The sequence below is a fragment of the Salvelinus fontinalis genome, unplaced genomic scaffold, assembly GCF_029448725.1.
Source record: "Salvelinus fontinalis isolate EN_2023a unplaced genomic scaffold, ASM2944872v1 scaffold_0071, whole genome shotgun sequence".
NCBI lineage: Eukaryota > Metazoa > Chordata > Actinopteri > Salmoniformes > Salmonidae > Salvelinus > Salvelinus fontinalis.
The window spans coordinates 362,567-376,825 of NW_026600280.1; the positions used below are offsets into that span (position 1 = coordinate 362,567).

Below are 14,259 nucleotides of genomic sequence, written 5' to 3' on the forward strand. Positions count from 1 at the left end.
TCGTAGCTGTAGAAAGAGGCCCGAGTTCCCAATTTACAATTCCGAGTTGGATGAAAGTTTAAAACGTATTTTCCCAGTCGTGGATTGTTTTCCCCCCGAGTTCCCAGTTGTCTTGAACTCACTCAAGTCAGATTTTGCAGTACCGAGTTAAGTTGTTTTGAGGGCGGCACAAATCAAGCTTCATTGCCAGCACGGCCAATGTTAAATGTTTACAATTTTAAACTAGGAAAAGAGCCCCATAATCTTAGACTTGGGACCACACAGCCACTCAACTGAATAGCAGGCTAATGATTGCTTTGCAAAGCTTGCAGTTAGCCACTGATTCCTTCCAAACCACTCATTGTTGAATTTGCCATTTCCAACTTGTTGTGTATTGTTTGTCCAATGGCCGATGAGCACCGATACGTTTTATCTATAATTTCTCATTATTTCTCTTCATATGACAAAGATTAAAAAGGATTTGCCAGTAGATTGTCAACTTGATTCATGATGATGACTGCTAGCTCAGATTTTGAAAGTAAGTTGTTGACATGATCAGTCCAATCAAAGCGACTGTAGATATCACATGATTTGACGTAATTTTATCAGTGGACAATGACCTTGAGCCTTCTTGGATGGGCACTTCTAATGTAACTCTATGGCAGCACCCAAGGGGCATGAATTTTCAAGTTCTACACTTAGACTTGGCATTGATATATTGTCCCCATGAATGACAGAACACTGAGCCAATCACGGCACAAAGCTCTGTATTTTCTGCTGGCTCGCCCAACCTCCACAGAATGCACTGAGCTAGGCTGAAACAGCTGCATTTTGGAGCTGCCTTACTCAAGAAAACTAAAAAAAGAGACCATAACTGTATGCAGCTTAATTAATAACTCAATTATATATGTTTTTTACATTGTTTGCAAACAGAAACATTTTTCTCTCACTTTTTTATTGCTAAAACTGTGGGTCTCAAAACAGGTGGCCCACCTGCCCTGAGTGATGGGTCACCACTGAACTTATCTAGAACACATCTGGGTGTTTAACCTTCCCAAGATCCCCCATGTCATCCTGCTCCTCCGTACATTCCACTGGCTTCCAGCCGAAGCTCACATCCACTACAAGACAATGGTGTTTACTTACGGTGCAGCAAGAGGAACAGCCCCATCTCTACCTTCAGGCTATGCTCAAACCCTGTATCCCAACCCGAGCACTCAGTTCTGCCACCTCTGGTCTCATGGCCATCCCACTGCTACAGGAGGTCAAGCTCCTTCTCAGCCCAGTCAAAGCACTTCTCTGTCCTGGCACCCCAATGGAGGCACCAGCTTCCCTCTGATGCTAGGACAGCAGAGTCCCTGCCCATCTGCCCGAAAAGTTCCGAAACCCTACGTCTTTAAAGAGTATCCCCCCAAAATACTAATAATACTAATACAAATAATAATAATAATGTGACACTGACTAATTGAGGAGAAATGTATTTACTGTGATATGTGGTTGTCTCACCTGGCTATCTTAAAATGAATGTACTTAATGTACTGGTGACATCACAGGGTCAGAGAGAACTCCTGACTGTAGTCATACAAAAACACTCCCGGCACTCAGCCCATAAGAACCATTCATACTGTCAGATCTAATATGAAGAACTGAATACAACCATAAGAACCATTCATACTGTCAGATCTAATATGAAGAACTGAATACTAAAGAGAAGAAGAGGTTGACCAGTACATATTCATGTAACTTTATTTTTCATTGGCAGATCAATAACGTTTGCTTCAATTCAGTTATCCCTAACACATTCATGATCAGTAACTAAAATAACTAATCTAACTATAAAGACAATTAATAAACACATGTATTCATTTCATAAACTGTGTATCATTAAATAGAGTTGTAAAACAATCCCCCCCAAACTAGTGGTGAAAAGTGATCATCACACCATCTCTATCTGATACATGTTAGGGGTGGAAGGTAGCCTAGTGGTTAGAGCATTGGGCCAGTACCCAAAAGGTTGCTAGATCAAATCCCCGAGCTGACAAGGTAAAAATCTGAACCCACTAGGCCACCATTGTAAATAAGAATTGGTCCTTAACTGACTTGCCTAGTTAAACAAAGGTTCAATAAAAAAAAAAAAGGGTATACTAGCTCCTCCCCACAGAATACTGCAGAGGGACAACCTGATCTCAGAGCAAAACGTTTTATATTATACAAAAACTTCAGTGCCACTCCATTTAGTATGTTACATTACATTGGACTATCACAGTAAATAAACTAAACATGTAAAGTGTTGGTTTCATGAGCTGAAATAAAAAAATCCAGCAATGTTCCATATGCACAAAAAGCTAATGTCTCTCAAATGTTGTGCACAACTTTGTTTATATCCCTGTTAGTGAGCATTTCAGCCTTTGTCAAGATAATTCATCCACCTGACAGGTGTGGCATATTAAGATGCTGATAAAACAGCATTATCATTACACAGGTGCACCTTGTCCAGGGGGACAATAAAACGCCACACAACACAATGTCACATATGTCTCAAGTTTAGGGAATGTGCAATTGTCATGACTGCAGGAATGTCCACCAGAGCTGTTGCCAGAGAACTCAATATTTATATCTCTACCATAAGACACCTCTAACGTCCTTTTAGAGAATTTGGCAGTACATCCAACCGGCCTCACAACTGCAGATCACATGTAACCACGGCAACCCAGGATCGCTTCACAACTGCAGGATTGTCTGGGAGTGGGCTGAGTATTATTTCTGTCTGTAATAAAGATTTTGTGTGGAAAAACTCATGCTGATTGGCTGGACCTGGTTCCCAAAGTGGGCCTATGCCCTCCCAAATCCCACCCAAGCCTGAGCCCATGCCCAGTCATGTGAAATCCATAGATTAGGGCCTCATGTATTTCAATTGACTGATTTCCTTATAAAAACTGTAAATCTGTGAAATTGTTGCGTTTAGATTATTGTTCAGTATAATACGACTTGTAGGACATATCAGATGTTAAGAATTACAATTCATATGTTATGTTACGCATTGCTATTCATACAATATGTTACGAACTTGTTATATGTATGATATGTTATATTTATGACATGTTACGAATTCCAATTTGTTCTTGCTAACGTTAGCTAGGTTAGGGGTGAGGGGTTTAAGTTAGAGTTAAATGGGTTTAGGGGAAAGGTTAGCTAACATGCGAAGTAGTTGCATGCTAAGCTAACATACTAACATAGCTAAAAAGTAGTAAGTAGTTGCAAAGTTCCTAATTAGTTAAAATGCTAAAGTCCTCCTTGATGAGATTCAAACACGCAGCCTTTGGCTAGACGTTTGACTTACACGCTCACCCCTCCACAGAGCAGGAGTAAGGCTTCTCCCCTGTGTGTATACATTGGTGTGTTAAGGTGCTATGGTGAGAGAAACTCACCTAAAAGTCAGGGAAGACGTAAGCAGGCTTCTCTCATGCGTGTGTTCTCTGATGAACTATTAGCTCAGTTGCTGTTTTGAAGAATTTTAAACAGGCAGAGCAGGAGTATGGCTTTTCTCCTTTATGTATCTGTTGGTGTGTTTTTAAGGTATCAAGTCGAGAGAAACTCACACCACAGTCAGAACAGGAGTATGGCTTCTCCCCTGTATGTATACGTTCATGTGATTTTAAGTTGGAAAGTTGAGAGAAACTAGTTCCACAGTCAGGGCAGAAGAAAGGCTTCTCTCCTGTGTGTGTTCTCTGATGAACTTTTAGCTCATTTGATGTTTTAAAACTTTTTCCACATTCAGAGCAGAAGTAAGGCTTCTCTCCTGTGTGTATACGTTCATGTGATTTTAAGTTGGAAAGTCGAGAGAAACTAGTTCCACAGTCAGGGCAGAAGAAAGGCTTCTCTCCTGTGTGTGTTCTCTGATGAACTTTTAGATGACTTGATGTTGTGAAGCATTTTCCACAGTCAGAGCAGACGAAAGGCTTCTCTCCTGTGTGTGTTCTCTGATGAACTTTTAGCTCAGTTGATGTTTTGAAATATTTACCACAGTCAGAGCAGGAGTAAGGCTTCTCTCCTGTATGTATAAGTACATGCCTTTTTAAGTTGCAAAGTTGAGAGAAACTAGTTCCACAGTCAGGGCAGAAGAAATGTTTCTCTCCTGTGTGTGTTCTCTGATGAACTTTTAGCTCTTTTGATGTTTTAAAACATTTGCCACATTCAGAGCAGGAGTAAGGCTTCTCTCCTGTGTGTGCTCTCTGATGAACTTTTAGATCAGTTGACCTTGTGAAGCATTTTCCACAGTCAGAGCAGGAGTAAGGCTTCTCTCCTGTGTGTATTTTTAGGTGTGTTTTTAGCTTTGATAGAAATGGGAAAATGTCTTCACAATGTGGGCAGTGATGAGACCTCTTAGCTCTCTGATCTTCCTGCTGTTGCTCTCTGGATGTAGAGAATGTCTCAACATGGTGTCCTGTGTGAACATCAGAAGAACCATTCAGTTGGTGTGATATACATGTCAATCAAATGTATTTTATGAAGCCCTTTTGATGTCAGTAGTTGTCAAAGAGCTTAATTAACTTCTTAGGGATGAGACAGGCTGAAATCCCGTCAACGGGATCGATTTGACAACAGCCAGTGAAAATGCAGGGCGCCAAATTCTAACAACAGAAATCTCATAATTAAAATTCTTCAAACATACAAGTATTATACACCATTTTAAAGATAAACTTGTTGTTAATCCCACCACAGTGTCCGATTTCAAAAAGGCTTTACGACGAAAGCATACCATGAGATTATGTTAGGTCAACACCTAGTCACAGAAAAACACAGCCATTTTTCCAGCCAAAGAGAGGAGTCACAAAAAAGCAGAGATAGAGATCAAATTAATCACTAACCTTTGATGATCTTCATCAGATGACACTCATAGGACTTCATGTTACACAATACATATATGTTTTGTTCGTGAAAGTTCATATTTATATGCAAAAATCTCAGAAGATATACTTCTCCTTAATGTAACCGCTGTTTCAGATTTCAAAAAAACTTTACGGAAAAAGCACACCATGCAATAATCTGAGTACAGCGCTCAGGAACCAAAACAAGCCATTCAGATACCCGCCATGCTGTGCTGAGTCAACAGAAGTCAGAAATAGCGTTATAAATATTCACTTACCTTTGATGATCTTCATCGGAATGCACTACCAGAAATCCCAGTTCCACAGTAAATGTTTGTTTTGTTCGATAAAGTCCACCATTTATGTCCAAATACCTCCTTTTTGTTCACGCGTTTAGTTCACAAATCCAAATTCATGAGGCGCAGGCACACTTAGTCCAGACGAAAAGTCAAAAGTTATATTGCAGTTCGTAGAAACATGTCAAACGATGTATAGAATCAATCTTTAGGATGTTTTTATCATAAATCTTTCCTTTGTCTTTAGAAATGAAAAGGAATCCTGAAACAAGGTTCTAAAGACGGTTGACATCTAGTGGAAGCCATAGGAAGTGCAATCGGACAAAATGTACACTGTATCTTGGATAGGCAAAGACTTGAAAACCTACAAACCTCAGATTTCCCAATTCCTGGTTGGATTTTTTCTCAGGTTTATGCCTGCCATATGAGTTCTGTTATACTCACAGACATCATTCAAACAGTTTTAGAAACTTCAGAGTGTTTTCTATCCACATCTACTAATAATATGCATATCTCAGCTTCTGGGCCTGAGTAGCAGGCAGTTTACTCTGGGCACCTTATTCATCCAAGCTACTCAATACTGCCCCTCATCCCATAAGAAGTTAACAGAAACCCAGCCTAAAATCCCCAAAGAGCAAGCAATGCAGAAGCACAGTGGCCACAAAAAACTCCCTAGAAAGCAGGAACCTAGGAAGAAACCGAGAGAGGAACCAGGCTCAGAGCGGTGACCAATCGTCTTCTGGCCATACCAGTTGACAGGTAGCCTAGTGGTTAGAGCAACCGAAGAGTTGCAAGATTGAATCCCTGAGCTGACAAGGTAAAAATCTGTTGTTCTTCCCCTGAATAAGTCAGTTAACCCACTGTTTCTAGGCCGTCATTGAAAATAAGAGTTTGTTCCTAACTGACTTGCCTAGTTAACCTGTTTGGGCGCATGTCCAAACGCTAGTGGGACACCTACGACCACATCCGGTGAAATTGCAGAGCGCGAAATTCAAAATACAAAAATCGTAATATTAACCTTTCACAAGCCTCTACCCCGGGTCCGGGAGCACACCCCCCCCCCCCCCCCCCCCCCACACTGATTAGCATCGCTAGCATAGCGTCACAATTAAATAGTAGCATCTAAATATCATTCAATCACAAGTCCAAGACACCTAATGAAAGATACAGATCTTGTGAATAAAGCCACCATTTCAGATTTTTAAAATGTTTTACAGGGAAGACACAATATGTAAATCTATTAGCTAAACACGTTAGCAAAAGACACCATTTTTCTTTGTCCACCATTTTTTCTCTCCACCAGTAGCTATCACCAATTTGGCTAAACTAAGATATTGATAGCCACTAACCAAGAAAAAACCTCATCAGATGACAGTCTGATAACATATTTATGGTATAGGATAGGTTTTGTAAGAAAAATGTGCATATTTCAGGTATAAATCATAGTTTGCCATTGCAGCCACCATCACAAATCTCACCAAAGCGACTAGAATTACTACAGAGAGCAACTTGTATTACCAATTTACTCATCATAAAACATTTCTTAAAAATACACAGCACATAGCAATGGAAAGACACAGATCTTGTGAATTCAGACAACATTTCAGATTTTCTAAGTGTTTTACGGCGAAAACACAATAAATCGTTATATTAGCATACCACATATGCAAACGTTACCCGAGCACTGATTCAAGCCAAAGAGAGCGATATCGTTATCATCGCCAAAATATATAAATTTTTTCACTAACCTTCTCAGAATTCTTCAGATGACACTCCTGTAACATCATATTACAACATACATATAGAGTTTGTTCGAAAATGTGCATATTTAGCCACCAAAATCATGGTTAGACAATGACAAAAGTAGCCCAGCTGGTCAGAAAATGTCGTGCACCATATTAGACAGTGATCTAGTCTTATACATAAATACTCATAAACTTGACTAAAAAATATAGGGTGGACAGCGATTGATAGACAATTTAATTCTTAATACAATCGCGGAATTACATTTTTTAAATTATCCTTACTTTTCAATACAGGTTGTGCCAAGCAAAGCTACACCTAACAAAATGGCGGAACGTGCGTTTAACATTTTTCTACAGAACAACGATTTATCATCTTAAATATTTCTTACTATAAGGTGATCTTGCATCAGATTCTTGGGCAATGTATCCTTTCTTGGGTCTAATCTTCTTTTGGTCGAAAGATGCCCTCTGTCCGTCGAAATGCCCACTAACGTTCGACCGGGACCCCGAAACGTGCCCGGCTCTTCAAAGAGCATCACATAGAAATGCCTCAAAATCGCACTAAACGGATATAAATTGCTATAAAACGGTTCAAATTAACTACCTTATGATGCTGTTAACACCTATAACGAGTAAAAATATGACCGGAGAAATATTACTGGCTAAACTAAAGGTTGGAAGGAGGCAAGTCGGATGTCCTTAGCGCGCCACGCGCAGGCAGCCAAAGGAAGTTACTTCCGGTATTTAGTGTTTTATTCAGCCCCTGATTGCGCAATCGACTCCATTCAAAGCGTCATCACGCACTGACACCCAGGGGAAGACGTAAGCAGTGTCTGTTTCTCCATAGCATTTACAGTGACCTTTAAACTGACTCCAGATCAGTGGCCAAAATGTTTGAAATCTGACTCCCTATCATGAAAAGTGCTGTAGATTGAGTTCTGTTTCACTCAGAGACAAAATTCCAACGGCTATAGAAACTAGAGAGTGTTTTCTATCCAAGAATTATAATAATATGCATATTGTACGAGCAAGAATTGAGTAGGAAGCCGTTTAATGTGTAGAGCAAATTATGCTAATGCGAAACAGCACCCCCTATAGTTGCAAGAAGTTAAACATTCATGACAATACAAGTGTCTTACATCATTTAAAAGCTTCTTGTTAATCCAACTGCGTTGTCAGATTTGAAAAAGGCTTTACGGAGAAAGCATACCATGCGATTATCTGAGGACAGCGCACCACGTCAAAATAGTTTTTCAACCAGCACAGGTGTCACAAAATCACAGACAGCAATTAAATAAATTACTTACCTTTGAAGATCTTCCTCTGATTGCAATCCCAAGGGTCCCAGCTACACAACGAATGGTCGTTTTGTTCGATAAAGTCCTTCATTATATGCCAAAAATGTTAGTTTAGATGGCGCATTTGATTCAGAAATTCACTCGTTCAACATGCACACAAACCAATCCAAAAATTGACCGGTAAAGTTCATCCAAACAAGTCAAACAATGTTTCCAATTAATCCTCAGGTATTCTAATATCTAAATAAACAATAATATTTAAGACGGAGAATAGTGTGTTTAATAGCGAAGATAAATAACGAAGAGCGCACTGTCGTTGATGCGCGCAACATGACTACTTTTCTAAATGGAGGACACCTTGGAAAAAATACAAATACCTGAAACCCATTCTAAAGACTGTTGACATCTAGTGGAAGCCATAGGAACTGCAATCTGGGTCCTATCTATTTGTATATCCCATAGGCAAGCACTAAGAAAACCTGTGACCTCAAAAAATAAACATTCCGGATGGATTTTCCTCAGGTTTTCACCTGCCATATCAGTTCTGTAATACTCACAGACATTATTTTAACAGTTTTAGACACTTCAAAGTGTTTTCTATCCAATGCTATCAAGTATATGCAACTCCTAGCTTTTGGGCAGTTTACAGGCAGTTTACTTTGGTCACGTCAGTCACCCGAAAATATGGACAATAACCAGAATGCTAAGAAAAGTAAAAAAAGGTTAAAAAAATAAATACACTACCACTAGCGGTGAAATAAATGAATAAATTCTAAAGATTGGGGTCACTTACAAATGTCCTTGTTTTTGAAAGAAAAGCACATTTTTTGTCCATTCAAAAAATGTCAAATTGATCAGAAATACAGTGTAGACATTGTTAATGTTGTAAATGACTATTGTAGCTGGAAATGGCTAAAATCTCATACAACGCTGTGTACTACTCCCTTCACAGAGCAGCGCAAACTGGCTTTAACCAGAATAGTGTCTAGAAGGCCAGCATCCCAGAGTCACCTCTTCACAGTTGACGTTGAGACTGTTCTTTTGCGTGTACTATTTAATGAAGCTGCCAGTTGAGGACTTGTGAGACGTCTGTTTCTCAAACTAGACACTAATGTACTTGTCCTCTTGCCCAGTTGTGCACCGGGGCCTCCCACTCCACTTTCTATTCTGGTTAAAGCCAGTTTTCGCTGAGAATTTATTTTATTATTCTCATCAATCTACAAACAATAACCCATAATGGCATCACATTACCCCAAACTGACATCACAATACCCCATAATGACAAGGGCAAAAACAGGTTTCTAGAAATAACTGAAATATGACATTTACGTAAGTATTCAGACCCTTTACACAATAGTTAGTTGAAGCACCTTTGAGTCTTGTTGGGTATGAAGCTACAAGCTTGAAACACTTGTATTTGGGAAGTTTCTCCCATTATTCTCTGCAGATCCTCTCAAGCTCTGCCAGGTTGGATGGGGAGCGTCTCTGCAAAGCTATTTTCAGGTCTCTCCAGAGATGTTTGATCGGGTTCAAGTCCGTGCTCTGGCTGGGCCACTCAATGACATTCAGAGACTTGTACCGAAGCCACTCCCACGTTGTCCTGGCTGTGTGCTCAGGGTCATTGTCCTGTTGGAAGGTGAACCTTCACCCCAGTTTGAGGTCCCGAGCGCTCTCAAGTAGGTTTTCCTAAAGGATCTCTCTATACTTTGCTACGTTCATCTTTCCCTTAATCCTGACTAGTCACCCAGTCCCTGCCGCTGAAAAACATCCCCACAGCATGCTGCTGCCACCACCATGCTTCACCGTAGGGATGGTGCCAAGTTTGCTCCAGACATGACGCTTGGCATTCAGGCCAAAGAGTTCAATCTTGGTTTCATCAGACCAGAGAATCTTGTTTCTCATGGTCAGTGTCCTTTAGGTGCCTTTTGGCAAACTCCAAGTGGACTGTCATGTGCCTTTTACTAGGCAGTGGCTTCCGTCTGGGCACTCTACCATAAAGGCATGATTAGTGGAGTCCTGCAGAGATGGTTGTCCTTCTGGAAGATTCTCTCATCTTCATAGAGGAACTCTGGAGCTCTGTCAGAGTGATCATCGAGTTCTTGGTTACCTCCCTGACCAAGGCCCTTCTCCCCCGATTGCTCAGTTTGGCCGGGTGGCCAGATCTAGGAAGAGTCTTGGTGGCTCCAAACTTCTTCCATTGAAGAATGATGGAGGCCTCTGTGTTCTTGGGGACCTTCAATGCTGCAGAAATGTTTTGGAACCGGTCCCCAGATCTGTGCCGACACAATCCTGTCACGGAGCTCTACGGACAAATCCTTCCACCTCATGACTTGGTTTTTACTCTGACATGCACTGTCAACTGTGGGACCTTACATAGACAGGTGTGTTCCTGTCCAAATCATATCCAATCAATTGAATTTACAACAGGTGGACTCCAAGTTGTAGAAACATCTCAAGGATCATCTCATCTCATAAGCAATTCTTATCATACATTTTTTTTTACATTTGCAAGAATTTCTAAAAACGTGTTTTGGCTTTGTCATTATGGGGTATTGTGTGTAGATTGATGAGGAAAAAACGTGTAATCAATTTTAGAATAAGGCTGTAACGTACCAAAAGGGGAAAAATGGGAAGGGGTCTGACAGTGCCCTCGGAAAGAATCCAGACCCCTTGACTTTTTCCACATTTTGTTTTGTTACAGCCTTATTCGAAAATTAAATAAAAAAATATCTTCAGCAATCTACACACAATACCCCATAATGACAAAGTGAAAAAAGGTTTTTGACATTTTTGCAAATTTATAAAAATAAAAAACTGAAAAACAAGAGACTCAAAATTGAGTTCAGATGCATCCTGTTTCCATTGATCATCCTTGAGATGTTTCTACAACTTGATATATAAAAAATATTAAATATCCACTACTGTTCAAACATTTGGGGTCACTTAGAAATGTCCTTGTTTTGAAAGAAAAGCACATTGTTTGTCCATTAAAATAACATCAAATTGATCAGAAATACAGTGTAGACATTGTTATTGTTGTAAATGACTATTGTAGCTGGAAACGGCAGATATTTTATGGAATATCTACATAGGCGTACAGAGGCCCATTATCAGCAACCATCACTCCTGTGATCCAATGGCATGTTGTGTTAGCTAATCCAAGTTTATCTTTTTAAAAGGGATAATTGATCATTAGAAAACCCTTTTTGAATGTATGTTAGTACAGCTGAAAACTGTGCTGCTTATTAAGGAAGCAATAAAACTGGCCTTTGCAACTCTGCCTAGAAGGCCAGCATCCCGGAGTCGCCTCTTCACTGTTGACGTTGAGACTGGTGTTAAGTGACCCCAAACTTTTGAATTGAGCTCAGGTGCATCCTGTTTCCATTGACCATCCTTGAGATGTTTCTACAACTTGATATATAAAATATTAAATATATATGTATGAGATATAAATCATCAGGATGTGGTAGTCTACTGGTTATGTTCATCACTTCTCCAATCGTTGTTGAGATCTGATATTCTGTGCAGCAAACAAATTATAATTCAATATTGACATTGATGATGCCATGGCCTATTTTGAAATGGGGTATGCCTAACTTGGTGATTGAGGGTATTAAACATTTTCAACATTTTTGAGACAATGTGTGGGAAAAGGCAAGCGTTACAAGTTTTACAAAGCTTTGCTTCGCTGTGAAGTCTTGAGTTTTTCAGGGATGTGTGATGTCAGAATTACAGAATTCAACCTAGCAATAGACTGGTCATAACTTATGGAGGTCTAATTTATGAAGATAATTTATAGATAGAACCTGCTCTTACCATGACTAACAGTTGTCCTAATCTCCTCCTCCTCTTCATCTTCATCTTTAATGTTGACATTCAGCTCCAGTGTTTGACTGCAGTCCTCCAGCTTCACTGATGCCATCTCTGGATCCTGCAGAGCAAACTGGGCTCCACTGTCACAATCAGAACCCAGTGACTGTAGGTTTCTACTCAGTGTGGAAGGAGAGAGGGGAGCTGGGTTTGTCCTCACTGTTGATGTTACCGGCCTCAGACTTAATCTGAGTCGGCCTGTAGTAATAAAGACAAACGGACACAAAAGTTATTTTCTTGACAGTTCTGGCACTTTCTTTATTCTCTAAATATATATATTATTAATGAAATAATTTCAATAGATCAGGTAGCTAAGCATTGACAAAACATTAAATAATTTCCTATTAGACAAAGTGCACACTTTAAATTACACAACATCAGTGCACTTAACCTATAGATATCCTAAATTAAAATAAATGACTCAAAAACCATTTAGTACAAGGTTGCAGTATGTTGTAGGCAGCACTATGTACTATTTTCCTGAATAACCTTGTCTTCACTGTATTATTTTAATCAGAAACCAATTGTATTTCCAGTTCACACCATAGTAACATTTATAGATAAAGATAGAAACAACGGAATGTGTCTGAATATTAGTACACACGTAGACAACTGATACATTCAGCGCCAAGTCAAGTCTGCGACCAAAAGGCTCCTGAACAGCTTCACCCCCCAAGACATCAGACTGCTGAACTGTTAATCAAATGGCTACCCAGACTATTTGCATTGACCCCGTTAATTACTTATCTGTTTGCACTATATGGACACTCACATATTCTATCTACACTGACACGCTTACACAAACCAGTAGTGGAACAGTGAAATTGTCTCACTCTCTCATGCACCCACACTGCTTGCACTGAAGTCCGTTGACGCCAATGACGTCTATACAAAACCAATAACACGTCAAACGAACTCAGAAATCTCAAATAAATGTTGTTTATTTAGTTTACTTGACGAGATCTCGTACATTTACTCAGACAAACCCAAAGAATGTAGCTAACTTACGTGACTTATAAAAGTTTTATAACGTTCTTCACTCACTCCGTTTGACAGAAAAAAAAACACATACAATTAAAACCTTTACTAAACGTGCTGATACCGATTTGTTACATAGAATGTTATGACATGTTCTTTCCAACGTTTGAACACGCTATTACATACCCGTAGCCATACATTTAAAACGGAGATAAAAGGTATCATAGTAACATCAAGAGTGCTGGCGCTTTCTTTATTCTGAAGATTGGCTTGCGCTTGCCCGGAAGTTCCTGTTTCGTTGACACACATATAATGTGTATGTGTCCACCTACTGTACAGTTAGTGAACTGCGGGGGAAACAGTAATGTCCATTCCAGAAAAGCGGGGGAAACGACATCAGACAAAATACGAAAATAGATCAATCAAAAAACCCTCTCACAGTCCAATCCAAATCACATCCATATACAGTCTCAGGGGCCTGGGAGTGAGGAATGTCTTCAGCCAGGATTCCCTGAAATACTTCGGCTGTAAATTACAAAAACCTTTCAGCCGCACATACAATTATATCCAGTTTCTTAAACGTTTTGTTCGTTTGGGCACTACAATTAATCACCTGCGTAATAAATGCCACACAATCCACCTTCGTTACGATCAGTGTATCAGTATCCCTCAACTGGAGAACTGCTTCCTGAATCTCTACAGGCTGCGGGGCATCCTCTGCCATAGCTTCCACAGCTCCCCTCGTTCCTTCAACTACTTCCCGCCCTGTAGGAGACCTGCTGTATGTTATGTTTGTTCCTTATATAATGACTAACCGGGGCGTAGGTTTAACAACTTTTAATGAACATATACTTCAGCTAGAAAACTCCATGTTTAGCCATACAAGGCATTCTTTAACCATCTCCCGTGCCCGCATAGCCTGCTGGGTAACGTAGTCTAAATGTCATTAACACAGAACAACACACTGTACAGCACAGATCCTTGCTACTTCAAACTCCTTCACCCCAGCAGGGCACTCTGGGAATTCGTCAACTTGAATTCTACCTCAATTGCTACACCGCACATCATCAGATTCTTCAATAACACACACTTGGCCATAAATGACCTTTTCTCAATGTCAGCACGGCACCGGCTTATTCACCAAACTCTCACTGCGTATTTTACGTATCCCAGCTTCAGATGAGTAGCAGTAGCGAGCGGTGCGTGGGTCAAATCACTGAGGAAG

At 40.0% G+C, this 14,259-nt stretch overlaps 2 protein-coding genes across 3 annotated transcripts in view; one reads left to right on the forward strand and one right to left on the reverse strand.

Moving 5' to 3' along the window:
- Positions 1-14,259, forward strand: part of LOC129842851 (zinc finger protein 664-like) — a 295,528-nt gene that overhangs the window by 257,856 nt on the left and 23,413 nt on the right. The gene's annotated exons all lie outside the window — the stretch shown is intronic.
- Positions 1,695-14,153, reverse strand: LOC129842852 (gastrula zinc finger protein XlCGF17.1-like). Of its 2 annotated transcripts, none has more exons than XM_055911538.1 (3): positions 13,221-14,153; positions 12,003-12,254; positions 1,695-4,423 (listed from the first exon to the last, which is right to left on the reverse strand). In XM_055911538.1, the coding sequence occupies exons 1-3, from the start codon at positions 13,228-13,230 to the stop codon at positions 3,441-3,443; spliced, it is 1,245 nt and encodes a 414-aa protein (XP_055767513.1). In that variant the 5' UTR covers positions 13,231-14,153; the 3' UTR covers positions 1,695-3,440. The 2 variants fall into 2 exon arrangements, with proteins under 2 accessions (XP_055767513.1, XP_055767514.1); XM_055911539.1 differs by having other exon boundaries at positions 13,065-14,141.